The 24,900-nt window shown below is 40.6% G+C and overlaps 2 protein-coding genes across 5 annotated transcripts in view; one reads left to right on the top strand and one right to left on the bottom strand.

Annotated features, from left to right (window-relative positions):
• Window positions 1-647: 647 nt before the first annotated feature.
• Window positions 648-19,162, bottom strand: snx16 (sorting nexin 16). Of its 4 annotated transcripts, none has more exons than XM_062379583.1 (9): window positions 19,021-19,162; window positions 17,034-17,552; window positions 16,344-16,430; window positions 12,598-12,746; window positions 11,303-11,372; window positions 8,577-8,713; window positions 8,244-8,366; window positions 5,015-5,061; window positions 648-3,152 (listed from the first exon to the last, which is right to left on the bottom strand). In XM_062379583.1, the coding sequence occupies exons 2-8, from the start codon at window positions 17,403-17,405 to the stop codon at window positions 5,043-5,045; spliced, it is 957 nt and encodes a 318-aa protein (XP_062235567.1). In that variant the 5' UTR covers window positions 17,406-17,552; window positions 19,021-19,162; the 3' UTR covers window positions 648-3,152; window positions 5,015-5,042. The 4 variants fall into 4 exon arrangements, with proteins under 4 accessions (XP_062235567.1, XP_062235569.1, XP_062235566.1 ...); XM_062379585.1 differs by having other exon boundaries at window positions 5,015-5,058; XM_062379584.1 differs by having other exon boundaries at window positions 3,039-3,152; window positions 5,020-5,061.
• A 3,222-nt stretch (window positions 19,163-22,384) lies between these two features.
• The window catches only part of LOC133933070 (uncharacterized), a gene marked incomplete in the record, with an annotated part of 15,013 nt that continues 12,497 nt past the window's right edge, over window positions 22,385-24,900 (top strand). Inside the window, 2 exon segments of the mRNA XM_062380022.1 lie at window positions 22,385-22,469; window positions 23,854-24,035. Coding sequence (XP_062236006.1) covers window positions 23,859-24,035 — 177 coding nt within the window.

Genomic DNA, 24,900 nt, shown 5'->3' with positions numbered 1-24,900 from the left:
CCCTGTGCCTGTTCTAAAGCAGCCTGTGTTAATGCTCCAGTGCTCTATGGATGTTCACGTGTTGTTCATGTTTGAATGATTCCCTGAAGTGGTGATATTTTTTCATACATTGCATATCAGCTATTTCAGACATCTGTAAACCATCGACATAACTTTCAGAGCCAAGTTCGCAGCTTTTCAAAATAAAAGCTCTGTCATTCCGCTTGGTGTAATGCATTGCAGCAGCAAAGCAGACGTTCAGCTTTTTTCTACTGAAGGAATTGAATAAATAAATCTTGTTGCCAGGATCACCAGCCCCTGTGAATGTCTGTCTGAGTCCAGTGAAATGATCAAAACGACCCGGAGGCAACTTAAATCCACGGATTTAACTCAAGTTTCCGACCACTGATGAAAAATACATGTTTAACTCAGTCCACAGGGTGAAGGCACACGGCCCAGCACCACTGGCTGCTACGGAGTAATGGTTGCATATGTACTCAACGTCTATTAATATTGAAATGTCCAAATTAAATAAAATTCGACAGCGTGACACTAGAATGAGCCTCTGTACCTGCACCACCCCCGTCAATTTATTCCACTTACGCTTTGACTTCTGATGTCATCTGACTGAATGAAAGCAGATTTCAAACATAAGGCAATAAGACACGTACATGTGTAATACATCATCTTTTTTAATTGCATGTGAAAATGTCTCTCCGTTAAAGCATGTGTAACAGTGTATTTACAGTTTCCACATCAAACCAGATTTGTCTATGACTTATCCTGTTAAATCCAGGGCTATTTATAGTGATACCAAATGTTCTTTGTATAAATCTTTTTATAATGCAACTATGGGTGTATATGTGAACCTAGACTCCATGTTATTTCATGACTTATACATACGGGTGTCATTTAAAACAATATTTTTAACATTTTAACACATTTCATGTCCGACACAAATCTATAAAGCTAATCGCACAAAGCAAAAAACAAGTGAAAGATACCGAAGGCACTTAACATTATAATGTCTGAATAGAATTAATAAAGAAAAACATGAACAAAACGTCATATTCATTAAATCACCTATTCACAGAGCTCCGTTGGAAATGGAGACAGACTCAGTGAGAAAAGGCACTTTTCTGTCTCGAAATAAAGATTGAGTTCTAAAAACATATCCTAGCGATCATGCATCACCATTCATCCATAAAGTGCATCACATGACCTGATCGAGGCCTTGAGATAATTCAACATCAGCTGTGATTATAATACACTTCAATAATCATCCTCAAAAGACAGAGCAGGAAAAGAAAAAAAAAACGCAGCAACTATTCGGCACACATTAAGCAAAATTATTTGAATCCTCAAAAATTATTTGCATCTGAGAATATGGCTTCTGTGGATGATGTAGGTGTGGTAACAGTCTTCAGTACTGATTCAGTGGCAACACGTCTCAATGTTTATTTGCCAGTTGCGTCACGGTTCTTTTTTTTTTATAAAATACCGGTTCAATGGCCTCCATGTCTTCAAACCCAAGGCTGTGTTGTTAAACCAAACTGACAGGCCCGGCTCTAAATATCCTTGTTCCCGCTTGCGTTTCTCCCAGTTGGATTATTTCAGGTAAACTAGCAGCACTGTAAGTTTCTTCTGCGTTTCCAAGTCTCTTTATGGGTACATTCCCCCCCACCCCCCCCAAAAAAAAAGACTTGCTCTGGTACTCTTTGGGGATCTTGCCTTGCAGACAGTGCTAGTTTTACAATGTGCAAGTGGATTTTTATGAAGCTGGCTCTGAAACTTCTGCCGTCACACCGATGGCTACTCAGTGGAATTGCTTTTGAATGCAAATTCCACTGAGAGCCATCTGTTAATTAGCCTGATTAAGAAGAATGAAGTTGCTGCCGAGGGGTGGAGGCAGATATTTTAGAGGTAGATATCTGAAAGCCTTAAGCAAATAAAGCAAGGAGAAAATCGAGCAGGGGTAAGATTAAAAAAAGTGTATTTTGCAAATGTGTCACATTAGAGCCCGAGGAACCTGAAACGAGTCCTGGCACACTCCCACTCTGTTAACAGATAAGGCGCCAGAAGAGGTTTAGTGTTGTAAATGTTCAAGCACTCAAGGGGCATAATCAGCGCCTAGAAGCAAACCATTAGGGTAATGTACAGACGCATGCATGAGCCATGAGCGAATGGGAAATGACTTGATTAATGTACACATTGGCCATTACATTCCTCGAAAAGAAACAATGGGCCACATTTCGTTGGCTTTCTCTCGGGACATCGTGTTATGGAGTCTCACAGGACAAATGACGCATTGGCACTAATAATATGAGGGAACGTCGACTTCTAGGAGTTTGATTGAAACTGAAAAAATAAGAAAGGTCTGTCTACATCAAGGACAACTGCTGGCAGTAAAACACATAGACATGGAAGTATCAGCAAACAGAAAGCGGTCAATCCTCCGTGATACCCACCTGGTTACTAGCACTTCTGAGATGTTACATTCATCCAGACTGTCTTTCTCCTGCAGCCACATGGCCATATGTCGTTTCACTGGTTAGACACAAGGGCCTCTGGTCGCCATTAAGGCAAAGCACGTCTGCAGAAACTGATGAAATGAGGGTTCAGGGTTTCTGTAGATTGTCACAGTTGTAAAAGTCATCAGACCATTCAGTGGTGTGAGTCAAATTTTGGACACAGTGGGAGTATGGAGAAATCCTCCAACAGTTAAAGACAATATTAACATTGAAGGAGTAGGACCATGTAATTTCAAACATAATTCCTGTAACACGTTGTACAAGGTCTTCGGAACGAAGTCTTCTCTAGGTGCCAGATAAAGTATATTATGGGAGCAGGCTGTATCAGTAGAAATCCTTTTTCCCTTTTAATCCTAGACACAGATTTAGATGGAAAGGCTGTCTCAGATCCAGCTGAAATGTGAAACCGCAGTTCTAATCTGAAAGGTGGGAAAGGGAGGTTGGAACATGAAGCTTGAAGATAGGACAGAAAAAAAACTAACTAGGAATTTAAAATAAAAAGGGGGAAGAAACCAGCGTCGGCCTCAATGCTCCAGCTTCTGCTGGTGGAGCTGGGTGACCTGGATGACCGGAGGAGAGGTGCTGAGTGATGGCCTGCACCAACAGGCAGAGGATCTCACCAGCTGGACCTCACATCTGCCACTGGAGAGAGGGAGAGACACATTAACTCACTGCAATGTGATAACTGTACACCTCAGATAACATAAAGACAGACAGAATCCAGGAAGATGTGAGAAGCAAAGAACAGATGCCTACAGCCTGACTTGTGAAGCATCCATGTAGAAAGAGGCATTAACATGTGTTATTAACACCAGCAAGTTACAGACTTGAGTACACTGGAAAACACAGCAGGAACACAAGTTTTCTTCTGTGACTCTCTTCCATCTCATTCGGCAGTTTACATCCACAAATTTAACAAAAACACATAATATATCGTACACAGTACCGGGGATCCACACAAGTATTGATTAGCTGGGATGCAATTCTAAGTTTTTATTATTAAAAACCACAAGGGATGAGAAGAGGAAACAGGAAAACTTGTGATCCAACAACCTACGACACCCACGTACACTCACTGAGCACTTTATTAAATTCACCTTTACACCTGTTTATTCATGCAACTGCCCAATCAGCCAATCATGTGGCAGAAGTCCAATGCATAAAATCCTGCAGATGGTGGCCGGGGGCCTTACTTAATGTTTACATCTAACATGACAATGTTATGACAGAAAATAAATTTTGACAAAGTGAACCAGCGAAACCATTGTAATGAAGAATGCCTCATAATGGATGGTGTTCAAATTTGGGACTGAGGTTTCAGGAGCCGAACCAAAATATTTTTGTTCAAACATGAGTATGGTGAAACTTGAGTTCTGCTCAGGCTACAGATGATCGGGTGACATTAACTTGAACCCTTAGACTAAACCTGCCTTGTGTTAACAATACAGGCTAACTGCTGGTGTTATAGTCTAGGATTTTTTCTTTGCAAACTATTGGCCCCTTAACACCAGTCAATCATGGTTTGAATGTCACGGTCTGTCTTATGAAGGTTACTGTTCATCTACAGCTAATGCTCCATGCTCCATGCTTCATGGACATGCTGTCCTCCCTAGTCACCATATGGGATTCCCATAGAACACCTTTGGAATGTGGTAGAACAGGGAGTTGGCAGTGTGAATTTGCAGAAGACATATCTGCAGAGATAATGACATCATGAATCTCCAATTCCCGTACATTAGGTGGAATGGATGCCACGAAGAACTGAGGCTGTTTGATGTACTGCCTAGTATAAGTCAGATGTTTTCTAATAAAGTGCTTGCTGAGTGTGGTGAGCACACGCCACCATGTGAAGGAGAGACACTAACACAATGTGTCAGTCACATACGATGTAGGGGAGCAGAGTGGCACAGATAAAAAGAAACAGAGCACAGAACATTGAAGTACAATGAATACACACCTCAGTTGGGGACAAATCATTTTCAGATCTTTCACGAGTAAGAGTGGAAATAACACTAGGTGGTCTTGTTTTTGACCAGATGTTGTGACACGTAGCCATCAATTTAAATGTGGTGGCCTGGAATTCTGTTCTTTTAAATAACTCCTAAGCCTCTGGTGTTAAACACCTTCGACGCCCTTTTAAAGGTTTATATGGCACGTTAGTAGTTTACCTGAATTATGAGCACCGAAAGTGACCTCTCCCCAACATCGGTGAACATCCTGACTGCAAGATCTCCAAACGAGTAACAAGTAAATCTTAAGTACAAAACCCACATGCCATCTGTACAGCTAGTGTAGCCAGAATGACGGCACATACGGCATGTGAACATTGTATTAACTCAGACTTGAAAATGATATAAACTTACTCTTTGGCAACCTGAGTGTTAAAATAATAAACCTCCATTAAAGTTAAGCGGTTAACAGTGGGATGCATGTGACTGCACAGAAGGAAGTCAAGAAAATTCAGCATGCAATAGGGATCGCCTGCTGAGCTGGTATGTAAGTACCTCACATGTTTCGGGGCTCGTTTTTTTTTCAGATTGGAGTAGCACTGCTGTGAAATATGAGGGTAAAGAAACACAAGAAGGGAAGGGGAGGTTTTTTTCAGAAGAAAACTACCAGCTGTGACTACTTTAATAATAATAATAATAATCTTTTCACTCAAATCATAAACATGCAAAGCAATTAAACATTTTTAAAGGACAAAGACTGATGTGTTTATAAAGAGAAGTGTACAGTCCCATAAGGCCTGGATTTGGGCCTGAAATCGATTAAAAAAAGCATTTCGGTGATGCATTTCTTCTTCTTCTTCTTCTTCTTCTTCGAGAAAGATATGATCCCATTCAAAGTCCAGTAATAGGATCAAATGCTGTGATCACTGATATCTTGGCATCATGTGGAGAAACACAGTCATGGATGGTAGAAACAGCCATCAAGAAATTACAACGTAACTTTTATGCATCTGTCACTTTGCTGTCTGTATCAAAATGGGAATGAGAAGCTGTGAAGTCTGTAAGGAATAATAAGTCACCACAGAGCATAAAAGGAGGCTGGTAGTTGGTTACCACTTCATCAAAAGGAAATGTGGTGTTTCCCACAGACTTTAATTGAATCTGCAGCTGCCAGCGGGGCACGCTCAATGACAGCACTTTGCTTTTATGTGCAACAGAGCCAGGTGCACCTCTTTGATAAGAGGTGGAATCTTCACTGTCAACTGGAAACTATTGATCAACAAATTCTTAATCTTATGCTGTGTAAATGCAAAAAAAAAAGATGAGGAGCAAATCAAAAACAGCACGGCAATGACTAAGAACAGGACCAGTGGTACTGATTAGTAGACGTTATTACACTTCCTGCTGTAGTGAACCTGTCATGCATTTTAATACTTTTCCACTGTCACTCATGCTTAAGGAATAGAAATAATTCCCCCATCATAGTTAGAAGAGGCAGGAGAGGCCCACCCTGCACAGGACCCCTCAGTAAAGTTCAGTACCATAAAGACTCAGTTAGTCCTGGTCTTATTTATGTCAAGTCCCAATAGATCAGGCCTTCAGCAGAGACAGGCTCTTTATTTCTTCCTGCTTTATATTTGTATATGTGAAAGTATTTCAGTTGGAAGCCTCCAGGTTTTTCAATCTGCTCTGACTTGCTATGTTAACTTGCTGTGGATGTAAAATCAACTCATCCTCTACCTGATGTTTTTAGCTGTTGGGTGACCGTCACTGAGAGAAAATTGAAGGACCAAAATATGTTTAGCATTTTTTAACGTTTATTTTTGTATGGTTCACACTCCATGTTTAATTGTATGGCAGAATTGAGACCAGGAGGGTGAGTGGGAGTCATTTTCTGTTGGCTGCCACTTCCTGCTTTGGGTATTCAAGTAATTCCTCCATAGTACTTTTTGTTTTTTTTAATTCACAGATTGGAACACATTTAGGCCCCGCCTCCTGATTAAGCCCAGTTTGCTCAAACTGGTCAGGTATCCCACTCTACTGTGAGTCTTGAATCTATCTTGTGCATGATGCGAATCATCATATCACATGACATTGCGTTGTTGCAGGAGTATCAGCCAGACTATTGATGAGGCATCTCGGCAGCTACACGAGCAGCGTTGTATTTATGAATCTAACAACTAAGTGTCACACACTTTAACATAGCGACTAATAAAAAACATGAATGGAGTGTTACAACTTCAGTCTACTTGGTTTTGGTAATGTACCACTGTGCTGATTTGCCAACTGCCAATAATCAAGCAGAAGTCTATATAATGTAGACTTGATGCATCAAGGAGACCAGAAGATGGAATAATATGCAAATGCTAACACAGTAACATGAGCAATTGTCATCCCCAAGTCTCAAGATGTCTCACACAGCATCCCTGTACAGATATAATTTACATAATATATAGCAGTATGTAATGTATGAGGAGTCAAAGTCAGGGTATTCAAGATGCCAAGTCATTAGAGTGTTTTAAAACAAAGCCGATGTTTGTGAGATTTCAATGTTACTTTTAAGCATGTATTGTATGTATAAGACATAAATGTGTCCTTTTCAACATTATATTATATCCACACAAAAAATTAAAACTAATATGTAAATTTTCACAGTAAACAAACAGCAAAAGCTGTAAAGAATGAAACATAAGCTATAGTTTTCATTCACAGTCTACAGGGACCCTCTCTCACTATAGTTGAACTTGAACATAAACATAACATTGAAGCCTTTGTTTTCTTTGTATTTCACAACCAGCAACATGTGCCCCTGTTACAGAGAAGCTGAACTCTGTATTAAAGCCACTGATTTCATCTCCACAGCTCAGAACCTGAGGCACATTTCAGCCTCCGAGCTTTCATTTTGTTAAACCTCTTCACGCATGTTAAGTGATAATTATTTTTCCTTCAATAATCTTGTAAAAAGAGTCTGCTTGAGTCCGTTGAAGGTACCGTACACACGCATGTGTGTGCATGTGGCCGGGAAGGTTCGACTCATTTTTAGCCTGTATAAACCTTAAGATAATATTAACACTGTAGAAATATGCACTGTATTGAACGGACCATGTGAGCATGCAGCTATTAGAGACTTGGCTCTGTATCATCAAAATCGCTGTACTTTTGAAAATGCTTCAGGTCAATGTCAGGTTTATCTGCCTTAAACACGAGTGAGACATGAGCCGTTATTGGGTCACTGGAAAGACAGACAGCTAAAAGAAAAGGCCTAAAACGCTGGTGTAGACAGACTGTTAAACTGACAGCAGGAAGCAAAGGTCTCCTTAAGATAATTTATGTGCAGCATGACACACTCACCAATTAACCTCGCCCTCTTCCCTGGACTCGATTCCTAAAAGCATTAGAAAATGAACGTTTGCAGTGTTTTCCATGGAATTTGATTGTATTTGGGGAGGTAGCGGACTTAGTGATGAGAGGTGGGGGGTGATCACTTGATCTGGTCTGTGCTTGTAAAATATTCATGGTGGCCTTTAATAGTCCCTTTTTTAGAAGGTTTACCCAGATTTATATACACCATGTAATTTTGGTGTAAAAAAGGTAAAAGAGAGGTAAACACTAGGTCTAATGAGATTTATCTGAAAGGTTAAATACTTAACTTTTACCAATTAATTGAACCTGAAACTATGTGAGATTTTTTTGTCACAGGATGTGTGACTGATTGTGTTCTCTATGTGTGGTGTTTGTCGCTGGATATTCTCCTTGGGCTGTGTTTGCGTGTGGTTTTCTTTACCCAGTGTCGCCAGTCATATCCTGATCAGCCTCTGCAGCGGACGACTCAACCTCTGCATCTGCACTGCTCTCGCTGCCCTGAGCGGAGAGTCCAAACGGAGATTCTGGACTCACACAGTCGCCACTAGGACAAGGACATGCAGAAATACTGGTGGTTCATATTGACTTAGACATAACATTCCATGTTATTTCAGATCTAAGGACGTGTGTGGACTGCAACAACTCATCATTTGTCCTGCTTGCGATGCAGAGCATGGTGTGAAACAGATGTGACCTGCACGTGAGTCTCATCAATATTCATGGTGTCATCCTCTATTGATGTGTATCTACTGACTTGATGTGTTTCTCCAGTAGCTGGATGGCCTGCTCCCTCTCCTCCAGCCTCTTCTTCAGGGAGGTGATTTCCCTCTGCTTTTCCACCAGCTCCTTCTGAAGACGATAGTTGCTCTCCTCCAGAGTCTCACAGAACGCCTGGATGGAAGGAAAAACAAAAGGAAAAACACATTAGATGTTTGTGGACAGTAGAAGCAAATGGTTGAGAGCAAACATGAAAGGCAATAAAGGAAAGCTGGAACAGACAGCAATACTTATTTAGAACTGTGGGTCGTTAAGTAAGCCTAAGGACAGTCTGCACGTTCATTTTTCTGGAGTATGTCCCGGTTAAATCAAGTTGGTGGTTTTTGCAAGGGCAGCTAGAGGGGACAAGTACAGACATATTCATCATCTGGTGTATTGAATGAGCTCCAATTCATATCCCTGTAAAATCTTTACTTGGGATCATTCTGAATCTTTTTTACAGTGGGGATATGATACATGAGCACAAATATTGTGTTGAATGGTGTAATTTTTTCTTCCAGCTACATAATGACTCCTTTTGAAAAAACTGTGAGTGATTGACATTCTCTAGAGTTCCAAAACGGCTGAGGGATATATATGTTTTTTTTTCAACCCAAAATCTTTTTATAAAATTAAAATGTTGCATGTGATAATTCATATTTAGCAGCATAAAATATGAGAGTATGCGAAAGCAATGGAAATCAATGTGGTTGTTTCAAGAACCACAGGACACGGTCGGAAAATGAATAAATCGAGCTGGGCTATACTAAAGACAGAAATATTTGACCCTGATAGTATTTAGATGTAGTTAATATCCTGAAGAGAAAACAAGAATTCCGTGAGAACCAAGTCTTTTTTTTAAGTTTCCTTCTGTTGAGAAATGTTTGACCATCCTCACACATTACTGTAACTCCCACTGTATAGTATGTATCTTATGAATCTGTACACCATTTAGAGAGCGAGGCCTGTCTTATATCACTCATTCTCCCTTCCCTCCAAGCAATACCAAAGTTCAGGTTATAGAAAAGGACCAACCAACAGTACATTGTAGTGTCTATGGTTAGGGACTTTCATATCTAATTCAGATTCGCCAGACAGAGAGGAACCAACTACAACTATCGAACGTCAACTCTTTTGCGTATTACACCACTGGCAAGACGTAAGGACACAATGTGCTTTAAGAATTTTAGTTTGAGGCTTAACTATCCAATAGGATACGAACACCTCCATGTTACAGAGAGTGACAGCAATTCTAACCATTCATTGATGTGCTGTTATAATCCTGACGCAAGTAGAGGAAGATATACTGGGATGCTGTGTGAGACATCTTCAGACTTGGGGATTGACAATTTCTCATGTTACTCTGTTAGCGTTTGTATATTGTTCCGCCTACAAGTCTACATTAAACTCTTCTGCATAAGACATCAGCTGCTGCCTGAGTTCTCCTTTCACCAGCTTCCAGAAAACTTCCATAACTCTTTCCCACTATAGACACAACCATAGTCAGTTCTCAGAAGTGATACCCATCTCATGTCAAATGGGTGATGTTCTTTAGTGGCTAAATAGTGTAAAGGAGGAGCAGTAACATACATGGCCATACATCCTTTACATGTGCAGTGAGGTGAAAGCCAACCAAGTTCATTGCTTAATGTCTCCTCCACCCCCCAAGAGCATGTGCAAGTTGAAAGATTTAGGAGCGCATTAAGAACTTTAAGGGGCCCATGAAAATGTATTAAAAAATGTGTTTTTCCTGAATAATGGGATATGAGGAGACATTGACAAGCAAAATTATTTGATTTAAATAGAAAAAGTGCACAAGGTCTAATTATTTCTGTCTTTAGTACAGTTTGAATCTATTTTTTTGGGACATGATCTTGTGTGGCCAAGTGTATCACGGTGTGGTTTTATGAGCTTATATAGAGTTTTAAGGCATAAATTACTCATATGATATGAATTTAAGTTCAGTTGGGATAATGCCAACTTAGACAGCGACCTGACACGATTCAACAGGAAGAATATGCCTAACTCTGTTGGATTTGGTGAGACTGAAGAAACTCTGCGGAGTGGAGGTTCTTCTCTCACAAAATATCTTTGTCAAGTCCAGAAAAACGTCATTCAGCACACAAACCGACAGCCGGTAAATTCATGAACGCTGATATGTTGAAACACCGGCAGTTTGTCATTTAAAACGACCACAGTGAAATTGTGAATCGGAGAAAAATAAGGAGTTCTGTAATAATTTGCTTATGTTTATCATAATTATATTGAACCTCTGCATCATTCCAACCAATACTTTTAGGTTCTAGGCCCAGAAAGTCTGCTTATAAAGAGAGCACATCACTGATGAGCTCAGAGAGTGACCAATGTGAAATCATGTAACTTTTTTGTTGTGGACAACATTGTTACAATGTCACCAACCTTTTGACATTATTCAGTTGCAAATGCAGGTGAATTCGATTTATGTCTAACCCTATGCACAGAGGTGAGGTACACCCCAGTCTGTACCAACTGAACCAGGTTTCTCAGGAATTACACAATTGTCCTGTGGTCCATCCAAGTCTGGCCTTGCTCAGCAATGATAACAAAAATGGATGTTTCTGTGAAGATAACAACTAATGGGTTGGGGAGGAAAGCTCACATACCAGGTGGATGTTAATGTTTCCAGTATAGTATAAACGAGAAATAGGACATGAGAAATGTCCACTACATTATGAACACACTCACCCTGCTCTCCTCCAAACTGTCAAAGGGTCCTGGTGGGTCATCCAGGCATAGGAATTCTCTCACTGCCATGCTGTCAAGAGGAAATAATGGTGTTACAGTGTTGACATTTATTAATTAAAACTGTAGCAGCCGGCCATAGACAAATTTGTCCTGCCACAGATTCACAATGCAAAGGTTTTTTTTAACCACTTTTCATATTAAGATCTAAGCTTGCAAACTTTATGAATTACAATATTGCTTCATTGTAGGAGTTGCTGCACAGCTCTGTCCCCCAATCCGCAGCACTGGGAGAAATCCTTCCATAGTTTCAGCTGTAGATATAAACATGTACTTAATTGGGAATCCCTTCTGGATTCACCGCAAGTGATGAGGCTTCTAAATTGCATTGAATTAGTTGTCATTTGGCTGATGCTTTTAATCCAAAGCGACTTCCAATTAGTGCATTCAAGAACTATGAGGGACCATTCAGGGTTCAGCATCATGCCCAAACACACTTCTGCATGAGCCTGGATTCGATCCACCGACCTTTTGCTTAACCGCTCTAACCCCTCAGCCACAGCCCCACTTTCTAACACGCAACAGACGCAAAAATGAAAGAAACTAAAATAAAACAAGTGAAAAAGCGGTGTCATACAAAACGTAGAAGACATCGATGAAGATGTCTAAGAGAGTTTGTGGGGATAAGAGCCGACGCCTGCTGCCCCCGGCTGCTCCACCTCTCACCTGAATAATAGAGAGGATTTGTTGCTGTTGTGAACGCGTCTCGACAGAGAACCTCAGCTGCATTTGGGCATGTGTAAAAAGGCGAACTCTGGGTAAACTCCAGACCCAATTCTCCCGACTTGACTGAAAATGGCATGTGTCTGTGTGTTGGCACGAGAGAGCGAGCAAGAGGAGCGAGGAGGCGTGTGAATGAAACTCGTGCAACCCTGCTGTAAAGAAAGATTATGACAATTTTAGAAAAGCATCAATCATTATGTGGTGATCAGTGTTGAAATTGTGGTGGTGACCACAGCTAAGAAGGCTGTACTTCAAATTTGGCCCAGGACAGATTTGCGTTTAAAAGAATGTGTCCACATGCATCCAAAACCACCTCTCAATGGGGTTTGAGTGATCAGATCTCAGGACGATTAAGGATGCATTTATGTGCATTCGGATCTTTACTTAGCGCTGACTACTTCTGATCGAATCACACAGGACAGACATTAATACCAGCTTTGAACAGGTTCATGGTTTTCAAGAAAATGCTAAACGAAGCCATTTTAACACTGTAGTCACTGCATCACGTCACATACCTGTTGGAAATGTCTTTATGTGCAACCAGGTTTTGCAGGAAGGCCTGTAGTCCCAACAGTCTGTCCTCCAGGAAGTCACTGTCATAGTTGTCTTTGAACCACCGCTTAGGAGGGAGCGAGAGCCGGAAGCCTGGAAACATCTCCTTCAGCTGGCAGCGCACACACACACACACGCAGAGTGAGTATCACATGATCATCATATAGTTAAAGCAGCTACAGTAACAGAATACAATTCAGTGAAATGTTGCTATTAACATAACGCTTAAGTTGAGTTAGTGACAGAAAGTCAATGCAGAAATTGTCAGTGGTGCTGCTGCTCCCTGAAGCACTTCCACACACTTCTGTATTACCTGCTCCAACAATCTTCCATCTACGTGTTTACCCATCTCTGCCGAAACCCCATACCAGCCCAGCGTCCAAGTCTGTCTTGTCACAGTCTCTCTCCCCCTAAATAACAACTAACTTTGTTAACACTATTTTGTAAGAGAAAAGGTTGTGTCGCTGCTTCTTCTTCACATTTTCCCATCTTTCTGCAAAACAGATGTTGATGAAGAGAGATCACTGCACCTTCAGCCTTCTCATTCCCAGAGAACGTGATCAACAGCTCCACCAGCAGGTCTGACTGGGCTCATATCACGCGTCATTAGAACCGAAGCTGAACCTAAATCCAGCTAAATCGTCATTTGACACTCTATGGGTCTTGTGTGTACTGTTTGTCTTTCCTCAACTATGTCTCCACAGGCACTTCTACCATACTGTTTGTGAGACATGAAGTCTATATCTGGAGTGGGCGAGATCCAGGGTGGTATAACTGGATTATAGGGGCCACCCTACCTCTCCTAACCAGAACTTGTTGTACTGAGTCCTCCCCTTCATGTACCACATTAACAGTTCTGATCGTCAAATTCCGATCGCTTTTCTCCCATTTCTAAAAGTACTGCGTCTTATCTCTTGAGAGTGTTTCCATAACATAAACATCCATAGTCTAATCGTGACTTTATCATTGCTCTACAAGTTGTTGACTCTGTGTTCAGGCCATCCCCTGTACTTCCTGAAAGGGGCCACTTTACATTCATGACCATGTCACACTTGGTTCCAGCTGCCTCAATGTTGTTTCCCCATGTTTCCGATGCCTTTCATCAAACTGCTCCCCCCCCCCCCCAAGAGATTATACGTTCTCAATTGCATGTCTGGACATAAACCAACACTGACATTCAGTTCTCCACATATAAAATACTTTGTTCAACCAGGTCTGTTACATAAGGCTTCCAGCATTTATTTACATATTCTTTTCAAGATTGCTCCATCATCCATAAATGAGGCAAGAACATGCCCCAGTGTAGTTTATTTGTTGCATGTTGGTCTTATGGCTCAGTACACCATAGTTATCAATCAATAGATACAATTTTATTTGTGTGGCCCATATTCTAAACCACATATCACCTCATAGGGCGAGAACTGACATACGATGTTAACAGTTAATAATTAATATCAGCCAGTTGGTTCTTCAAATATACAATATCTAAGTTTGGCTACAAGGGGTATCTCATTAAAAACAATAAGAAAAGGCGCTTTCCCTTCAAATTTATGAATATAGACAGTAGCCAATTACAAAAAGGTGCTGCTTTGAGTGAATTATACAGGACAAACAGTAATCAATCATTAGAGTTGGATCTTACATTCATAGATACATTTCATGTTTAAATAATTATATGGCAATTAGAGTCTATGATTCTTGGACTCCCTGCAGTTAACTGTATAAACTGTTCCCACAGTCAGAGACCTGAGTGAAAACACACACTGCCTCTGCTGATAACTCTTGTATCACCTCGAGCCTCATTCTGAAAAGAATCTGACAGGGGAAACCTTTACCCTAGTCTCCCCCACAGCTACTCAAGGGTAGGGGTCTGACATAAAAAAAATTGGGCTGCATGAGGTTTACAATTTCTCGAATGTGTCAGAATTCCGATTTTAGTGAAACTGACTGTTTGTAATGATATAATCCCTGCTGGGATACTTTTTTTGGTGCAGACGAAAACTTACTCACTATCCCATTACAGAGGACCTAAAGCAAAATGACTAGAGCTGCTGTTCTTTATTAAGGAACACGCTATATTATTTTTAATAGCAAATTCCTGTGTTAAACATGATAATTAAAAAAAAGCTGTTTATTTAGGATTATCAGCTTAATGTTTTCTGTATATAGTCACTATTAGTTATTATTGTTTACATTTCAAGAAATTGCCAAGAGTCTTTTTGAGCCGCTGTGTACCCATCTTGTAACAGAAGTCTGTTGATTGTCCTGCACTGACTGCCACTGCTGGAGCCAACAGTACCTACAGTCACCTTAACAACTTACAACCCATGAGGAAGATGCAAACTTTCAAGAAATGAAATGCTTGGTAATTTAAAATATTAGTATTATATAAGTATTCAGATAAAAAAATAAATGGAATTCTGACAGAAGATCAGCTTTTGGAGATACTGTGTTGGCCTTGACGTCTGTTTACTGTATGCATGTGTGTACCTTGAATTGTTTTGAATTTAACAGTAGAGCAATGTTTGGTGAGCTCCAAATTTCTATAAGCTCATTGTTTAGTGCCAGCCACACGAACTGCGTACGGACAACTTAATAATATATGGACCATGATATGCATCCATGCTTTCATTTATCTCAATTACATGTGCATGTCTGGCGTGTCTATTACTTCACATGCAGCATAACTTACTAAATAGCTTTTTCGCAATATTTCTTAATATTATAACATTGTATAGCTTGCAGATATTTGTGCTTGTGTGCTCTCAGGATGATAATTGCACCTGAGATTTCAACAATTCCAAGCGGTCAGAGATGACAGCTGCCATTGTGGAAAAGCCACAGGAATGGAGGAAAGGATGTCCACGCCCTCTCTGTGCCATATATCTCCTTGCTGAATGTAGGGTGTACCCTGGTTTCCATTCTCCTTGCCTTAGATTATTGTGCGGGAATGTGATCCACCCTTTCATGCATGAATTGTGAGAAACAAGAGGCTAGAATATATTTTGATAGTTTCTTTTGTTCAAAATTTTGTTAAAAAACAATCTGTTACATATATTGTTTCTTTTTTGTTGCATTTTGTGGACGGCTCCCATTCTTCAGCTATCTTGGATTTAGGGTGTCAGCAATCAAAACATTTGTGAACAAATTTTATTGCATACAATAATGCTGTGGAGTTACTGATATTGCAGTCTTGGCGGTTTCTATCATGATAAACTAACCCAAAATAGGGTTCAATTAACTGCCTACAACTGTGGACACTGTGCAGGAAAAGCATTGCCTTGATATATTTAGTCTAGAGTCTGCAGGCCAAGACAGATCTCTTCGGTCTGTTTGTAGCTGCTCTCTTACAATGATCTCTTTTGCTGTCGGCTATGTCTCCCCAAATTGTATCATCCCATGGTGCAATATAAGTCCCTCCAATAATCTACAGCAAAACTGTCCCAAAACCACGAGATACCCATTCCCTGACTAGGCTCAATCCTGTTTGGAAACAGTAGGCTTCTTTGTCTGGCCTTAATCACTTCCACAGTTCAGCCAAAAACAAAAGAAAGCAATGCTGAAAACAAAGAGCTGACAGCCAAAAACAAATGTGGATGGATGATCACAAAACTGAACTATATAGACAGTCTTGGAATCAGGATATGCCCACAAATTCATCACACAATCAAATTCTCTATATGTAGAGACGAACACGCTCGGGTCATACCTTATCGTTGATCCGGGAGAAGTCTGCGTACCTTCTAAAAACAACCCAGCTCTCATCTGGAGTCTTCCTGACCAGGACCTTGTAAACCTACAGTAGGGAAAAAGACAACACAATCACACAAACTGATAGACTTGAGAGAAACTCTTCTCTACCAACTTAACTTGGGACAAATGCAAAGCTCATTTTTCACAAAAAACAGCACACTAATATCATTAAGAGTTAACCGAGTAAAGTCATATTGTCTCCTTTGCTAAATCGATAAATTAGGAGTATTTAATGTCTTCACTGACATGTTGTAATACAGTTTAAATGTTTTTCTTTCTCCCCTTCTCTAACATAGATGACAATAACTGAAAGTGCTAATTTACTTGGGCCTTTGTGCTTCTGCGAAGTGTTTGAAAATGAGTCGTTTGTATCCAAATAACAAAAGCATGTGTGCTAAGAAAATTTGGCTTTTTATCTCTAATATGCATCGTGAGAGTGCTTGTCAATCCCAGTTGACAAAGTGTCCTATTGTCACTATAGCTCTAGGCAGACAGATAGATGTGTTCACATTCTGCCAACCTGCAGGTCTTTATATGCTAAATGACCTAGCTTTTAATCTGAAATCACATGTGTCATATAATGTAACAACACAAGCTCCAAAAGACTGTTTTGAAACCACCTAAACAGATTTATCTGGTTTCATACCGTGAACTTGGCTCTCTCCTCCATGACTTCATACCCCAGCACAGTTGGGGTGATGGGTCTCTCTTCGTCTTGCTGGCTCCCAGCTGGATCGGATATGGAGCGGGGGCAACTGGAGAACTCTACAGAGGTCTCCAGAGTCCCATTAATCCTGGTCCGTGTCATAGAGCTCTGGAGGGGCGGTGGCGTCTGGCTGCGGCCACCCCGGTCAATGCAGCGGGATTGGCGCTGGGAACCCAATCCTTTTCCGGGGTCTTCCAAACAGCTGGAGACGCTGCCTAGTGACGAAGCTCGCTGTGGCCGTCTTAGCTTGGTTCTACCACCTGACAAGCCTCTGTTCATGGGCACAGGGACGGGCACAAAGGGCGAGGCCATCTTCCTAAGATCTGCACTCCTGCCCCGCCACCGCAGTCGTCAAATAGGTGTTTCCACACAGACACTGACCTTGCTTTGCTTCAGCTTTGATGCGTGATGATGGAGTGAAGCAGTGCAGCTCTCCCTGGGGGGTTGACTCTTAACATCCTGCAAAAAAGAAAAATTAGAGCTCTACTTCCATTTACTTCTATTTAAAATTAAATAGACTGAAGTTCCCCAAAAACATACATACAATTCACAATCATTATTAAATGAGATCAGTCTAATTATGGGGAACTTTGCCATGTTACAGCAGCAAAGGAGATGGTAAAAATAGAAACATCTATAAAAAGTAATAAATAACTGAACAAATATTAGAACAGGGCAATATAGCCAATAGCATTACAATATATAATGTGAATAGGATGGCATTAATACGATATTGGAATTGCACAGACGGAAAATTAGTATTACGGTTAACTGAGGCCTCACATGAGTGGATTTGTTGCTTCCAGACTGTGAGGGCAGATGAATAATTGACACAAGCCATATGCCATTCATAATTTATGGATTCATACACTATGTATAAAATCCAATAAGTAAAAAGCTTTTGACCATCTGGAAATAATGAGTCAATTCTCGCTTAGTTTCTCATCCACGCTGGTGAAGACTGGACGTATGAACCACGACGCTTGGACTGATAAGGAGGAAAAGGAGGAAAAGGAACCTGCGTGTTGAGTTTTCATGGAAGACTGGAGCCGGAAATCAATTCCTGCGCAGACTAAGAGGCTGAGAGCTACCTGTCAACCATGGGCACATTAATTCAGCATCAGTGGAGCTGAGGGAAAAACCCTGCCTCTGTAGGACTGGGCATGAAACGATAATAAACTGCAGATGACAAGCACTGACTGAATGGGGCTTTAGAATGGGACAAGACGCATGTGATTACAAACAGGATGACCGAGTAAATACAGGGAGGTGACACATCATTAGAGCTCTCTTACTTCAGACTGCTATTTACGTGCTGCTGAAACACATGACTCCAGAGCTGGGACCAGAGCCAGCATGACGCTGGCTGCCTGGTGGTTTAAAGAGGGACGGTGTTTTTAAGGAGCAGAGCTAACCTCGTTAACAACAGGTCACGTTATAATCAGTGTCAGGGCTCCTAGCTTTCCGAATGGCAGCGACGACCACTGGGACTTTGAAGTAGCAGCGCTCACGAGGAGGTGTTGTAGTAAAAACTGCACATGGAGTTAAACACTTTCTGTTTAAATTCACAGACACATATAGAATCAAAACAGCTTCCTGGTTACAGCTGCTCGTCAAGTCGCACCAGCCCAAACAAAGTAGGCTAACTCAAATATTGTTCAAATAACAGGTGATAATTATATCATATTCCAGCCGAAGAGAGCAGGAAATCATAGCAGCTCGTAACATGTTTTCCGGTGTTTTCTTTCAGGTATTTGACCAATGATAAACACGCTCATACATAAAGGACACATTTCTGAGAGGAGTTTGGCTTCTGTCCCACTGACAGACCCCGGGCTACAAGAGACCACATCACGCTCACGTTAGCTAACACAGCCCGGAGCCCGCGAAGCTGACACGAGGCGTGTTGACACGGACTGTCTCTTACCGTAGGAAAACTAAATCCTTCCCCTTCATAAAACGGGTTCAGTTTACACATGGAGACTGTCGTGTGATTGTCCGGTCGCAGTTTGTCCGCGGCGCCATCTCCTCCCCGGTGCTGCTCATGTTAGCCAGCTGCTATTCACAGCGCAACGGCGGCAGTCCCTGGGAGCGACCAGGCGGGGGCGCTGTAATACACCTAATGCGGCTCCGAGTGAAGTAATGTAAATGCATTAGTACATATGTAGAGTACATTTACTCCTTTAGTACCAACGTGCCCCTCAAGTTCAGCATAAATAAAGTAAAGGCAAAAATAACTTAAGGTGCACAACTGAGGTTAGGTCCCTACACCTGCTAACATTTACTATAATAACTTTTTTAATGGAGCAATAATCAGAGCTATTAGAAGACAATGTTAATTTAAAATAACTTTTTTATTTTAAATAAAATAAAATAAAGTATAGACCTCTGCCTTTGGATCTCAATGTAGGGTCTTGCCCAAGGAAACCTCAGCATGTCGAATGGGGGAGGCTAGGATTGAACTGGTGATCTTCTATTTATACGACCCGCTCTTCTTCTGAGCCACTGTTGAACTTCTCTCTATCTTTCTTGTATTTTTGGTTATATTTTGTTGATATTATTTACATGTATTTTAATCAGGTTTGCCTCCACAATTTAAAGATACCGTATAAGTCTTAATTTGTGTTTCATGAACCCAAATCCTTCATAATTAAGTAAAAGTCCTAAAACAAAAATTGCATTATCGGTTATGTTATATTTGCCCTTTATGAGAATCGCCCTTGGCTTTAAAACCGCTCCTTTTTTCAAAATTGTCTTTTAACCATTGCTATGTGCACACGTGTCCTAAGAAATGTGAAATTGTTCCACAGTATGTTTTGCAGATACGTCTGGAGTGACATAAATAAACTTTAAACTTGATGTAATTGCAACATCAGACTCCAACTAAAACTTCCACAATCTCATGTGTGGAGACATTTCACCCCAGCCAATGTAGAAGGAAAGGCTGTGTACATTTGCAAATACTGTGCAAAGACCTATGTTAAGAATGACACAAAGCTGCAGAAGCATATTGTCAAGTGCCCAAAGTTTCCTCAGGGCTCAAATCAGCCTATGACAAACAACATGTTTATATTTGTCTGTATATGACAAGGTAAATACAGTTAGTATAAATTACCCACACAATTTCAAGTTTATTCCCGTATATTCCCGTTAATTCCCATGGAAAGTTTCGAGCTTTGAATATTCCCAGCATTTTGCAACCCTAGTGTTGGCTGAATCCTGTGTAAACCTGCCCTTTCTAATCCTTCTGTTATCAAACTTACTGTAAGTATTTCAAACCAAGAAAACTTGTAGAACCTGTTCTCATACTTAAGCCAAATAAACTGATACATCTTTGAGTCGACAAAAAACTCACAAACGCTCTGTATACACAAACAAAACAAATTCACCTTCAAATAGCAGTCGCTTCCAGCCATAGCTTTATACACCTCACCGGAGCCAGAAATGACCAAACAATACATGACTAATAATAGTAATTTTTTAGGTTTAAGTCATGTTGCATCTGAACCACTGATCTTTTTTCTGATGGCAAACATGTAGCACTCATAGATCGTATAGTCAGCATATAAGCACAGTTTCAAAGCACTCTACAGTATATGACATCAATACACTAGTCAGTCTGTTGATGAGTCAGTGTGTAGGAGTAAGTGACATATAGACTACCTCTCCCATCATCCCTCCCTCTCCAAGCGTGGTGGAGAACCCAGCCCGGGTTACCCAGGTAACCTCAAAACACGAATGGCCCTCTATAGAGCCAGTATGGCGGCTACAGCAGAAACATGGTTGTGCAACATAGTGGATGGCTTATTATTTATTTTTTTTCAGAAACGCAATTATTGTTAGTTTCAGTTCTTATACATGAATGAAAATATTATGAATATAATTTTGCATTTTGCTGATAGTTCCCACACATCATACCATTGAAAGAAACAGATAAAACAATAGTACAATTAAATAGAATATATTAAGAATAACAAAACATGTACAGAGGAGTTTCAATATTTAGAGTCTTAATGTATATGGGATTATGCAACCCAACGTTTACACTGAGATGGCTTGGCTGTGCAGCCTCATATGTGTCGGGATTGTGGAGATTTGGCTTGATTTGGTCCGTTTACCATCAGTAAGATGGAATATGTTTCCATGTCCCTGATTGACCTTTTTTACCCTCAGTATTTTTGCTTTAGATGATAGTGACCACCCCCGCCTGCTCCTCCCGAAAATCACTCCACACTTCTGATTTCACCTTGATCCCTATCTCTTTGCTAGAGCACAAAATAGGATCACCAATACTCACCTGCTCTGTTCAGGCATGCTCAGCCAGCGCCCTCCTCCACAATCACTCTCCCCTGCTCACCAGGATTCACCCACACTGGACTCATTGTTCTGTTACCTGGCTTCTGGATTCTCTTCTCCCCCCCTTCATTGCCTCTTTCCCCAGCACTTTGGTTTGGTAGTTTAGGGACTATTGTGTTAACTCACATTATTTTCATTTTTCACCTGTAAATACACTGTTCATTCATATAATAAATATCAAAGTTACTATGTGTGTGTGACTCCAAAGTCCATTTCCAGCCAGTGGGAGAAACCTCCTGCTGGTAGAGAGGCCCTGAAGGATCCCTGGCAATGCCCTCATGTCCGGTGAAGCTCCTCAACAGAGCGGAGGAAAATTCTGTTTTCTCAGCTCCCCATACTACTCTCCACAGGTTCAGTTATGTTTTGCTTGTATAAGCCAGATTACACATAAAATACAGGCCGAATTACCAGGAAAGCTATTGATAATAGGTTGCATCGGTCAGGAAAAAGCCTTTTAAAATTTTGGTGTAGAACTGGATTAACGAATCATTTTTACACATTCTTGACATTTTCACTTATTTCCCATCGAATAATTCCTGGATATGATGAGAAGAATCAGGCATTGTTTGGGGACCGGTATCTTTAACTTTAAGGTGGAGCTTGATTTAATTAAATGGACTATTGGGCCTTGATGGAAGTACCTGCTCTAGTACCATGACACACTGTCTGTGTAAAAGTAAGTGAAAGTTAAGGTGTTGTTTGTTTTATTTGACTGAGAAAGTGGATCTCTACTGAGCCTGCTTGACCTGATGGTGTCCGTACTGCTTGATCAGCTGTTGATTATACTTTTCTGTATCACTTCATTTGTTCTGGGACAGCTCATGTCAGAGGCATCTCCACACCAAACCCATTGGCACAAGGCCATGGGTGTGATTTCTCTCGACATGTTCTCAGCCTGCAGCCACCTCCTTGAGTTTGGGTGTGTCAGCCTGTATCATGACAGAGAGCTGACTCAAACAGAACATTCGCTTCTGTAACTGAAAGCTTACGGATCTCTTGGTGACTTGGAGAACAGTGTCTGTGAGTAAATACAGGATTTTGTCTTATTGTGTGTTGATTTCCATAAGAAAGATAAGAGAGTTAATTCGGGAAAGTTGTTAGACTTAACGACTGGTATTGTGGATATCTGTGTGATATTTATTGTAAAAACACGTATGATTTGTCTGTGAAGGGATACAAAATAATGGCGAGGAGAGAACAGGGATTTCATGTGCTGGAGATGAAAGAGAAAACTCCACTGAGGAAAAGCATCCTAAAGTTTGGCCCTGCAGGGACATCAAATTTTATTACTAAAATATATTTAACATTTGGCAGATGAAACGAAGAGGCCGAATTTAGCACCATCTCTATAACACTTTATTATCCTCAATAAAAAGCGTGGGAGGAAAGATTCTTACTTTTATAATTTCCCCTGCATTTGTGTCTGAAACACAAATGCAGAGTGACTCATAAAAGAGACTGAGGTTGGTACCATCATGACTCTCTGACGTAGACAACGTTTACCATTACCATGTGTTGGAGTGCAAGATCAGCATGGACTATACGTGGCGACGCTGCAAACAAACTGTTCGCCACATCACTGTCTGGCAGGCAGTGCAGGGACAAGTTCTCTGAGCAGGTCTTCGGGCTACTGAACCATCACACCTATGACTCATCACATCTGTAAATTTGAGAGCCTGGCATTTATTTATTCACTTCTTCCTTCACCTATTTAAAATTCCTTATCTTCATCAATTTAATTATATTTATCTTTATTCTCTGTATTACATCGTATTGTTTTCATTTTAATAAAATACATTTCCTCTTTTTATTATTTCCACAATAAGGTTTTCATTGCAGTTTGTCTGAATGTGAGTAGGATTACGCAAAGAGCTTGGCGGAGGGGTGGGGTATGGGCCAAGGGAGAACCCATTAACTTTTGGAGTGGAAAAAATGCAGAGCATCTGTGGAGTGCTAAAACATATGAACAGGTGGAATTTGCTGTAGATCTGGATTGTGTTCCAGAGTTATCCTGTGTGTGTAAATATCTATTTTTCATTTTCAAATTCTCATTGATTTTGACGTTTTTTGGGAAAGATAATATCCTTTAATGGTCTTATCTTTTGTTTTTTTCCTTTCAACTATATTAGAATGGATACATTGCCTATGTTTAATGTGAGCAATTTGCTGAGCATACTCATCCATACTCTCTGACTGCCATTCCAGTTCTTGATGTGTTTAACTACTTATATAGTATTAAGTATTTCATTTCATCGGTTGAAGTGATTGGAGTAACATTCTTTTTTCTTCTCATGTTTAACACAATCAGGGGGGCGGCATTTTGTCCAACTGTTAGTCGGGTGCAACTTATTGAGTCTCCTTTCAATTCCGGGATTGATGTTTTGTCGTCTTCTCTCTGTGTCAGACACAATGGCATCACCAGCCCCTCTGTCCAAGGCCAACACCAGCTTCTGTCTGGATCTGTTCAAACAGCTGAGTGACAAGGACAAGGCAGCAAATGTCTTCTTCTCACCTTTTAGCATCTCCTCAGCCCTGGCCATGTTGATGCTGGGGGCCAAAGGCAATACTCACACACAGATGTCAGAGGTACAGCACACACACACACACACACACACACACACACACACACACACACACACACACACACACACATACTCTTGGACCTGGTTTAATGAGGAACCTAAATGCCTCACCCTAACCTTCACCTAGTTCTCAACCCTAGATCCAAGTCTTAACCATCAAACAACCCTTTCATCAAATATCCTATCATCAGAGAAAGAAAAAAGGCGTGGATTCAGATTTCAAGCTCTGTCATGTTCACAGGGTACTGGGTGTGAAATCAACTATTTAAAAAAGAAAAACTTTCTAGACATTTATTTCTTGTTCCAGAAATCAATACATTTAATCTAAAACCGTTCTTAGGAGTAAATATCTTTCAGCTAACATACAAATTTCCTTTACGTTAATTCTACCAATATAATTATTGAGTTGCTTAGTAGAAAAGTTGTAGGTGCCAATAACTTTGTTGTCAATATGCCATTTCCAGATTTTTTCCTGAATTGGTGCTTAATTTAAGTTTAAAATCTGAATACCTGTGGTTTGTTTTAGTAACATTGGAAACAAAACCCAACATTTCAATCACCAAAAGCTACTGTATGTTGTTATGTGCATACACTAAGATAGGAATATGAATTGCACCGATTGGATAACACTGCACTCGTAGCGAGCTGATTTGGATTGATCATATGTTGTAACAAAGTGTGGATTTACTCCCAGTTGTGAGACACAGCGGCCTTTCAGCCAGATGTGATTTCCATGGATGCGGCTGAACTGCACATAGCAAGAGTTCTTCAGTTTTACTGGAAAGGGAGGTGGACATTTCAACATCCTGTGGGCGTGGACAGTGTCTAAGTAATATTCTGACTCAGTATGTGTAATCTCTCCAGATAGG

This window comes from Platichthys flesus, chromosome 21 (genome assembly GCF_949316205.1).
Source record: "Platichthys flesus chromosome 21, fPlaFle2.1, whole genome shotgun sequence".
NCBI classification, from domain to species: domain Eukaryota; kingdom Metazoa; phylum Chordata; class Actinopteri; order Pleuronectiformes; family Pleuronectidae; genus Platichthys; species Platichthys flesus.
This window is presented reverse-complemented; position numbering and strand designations above follow the sequence as displayed.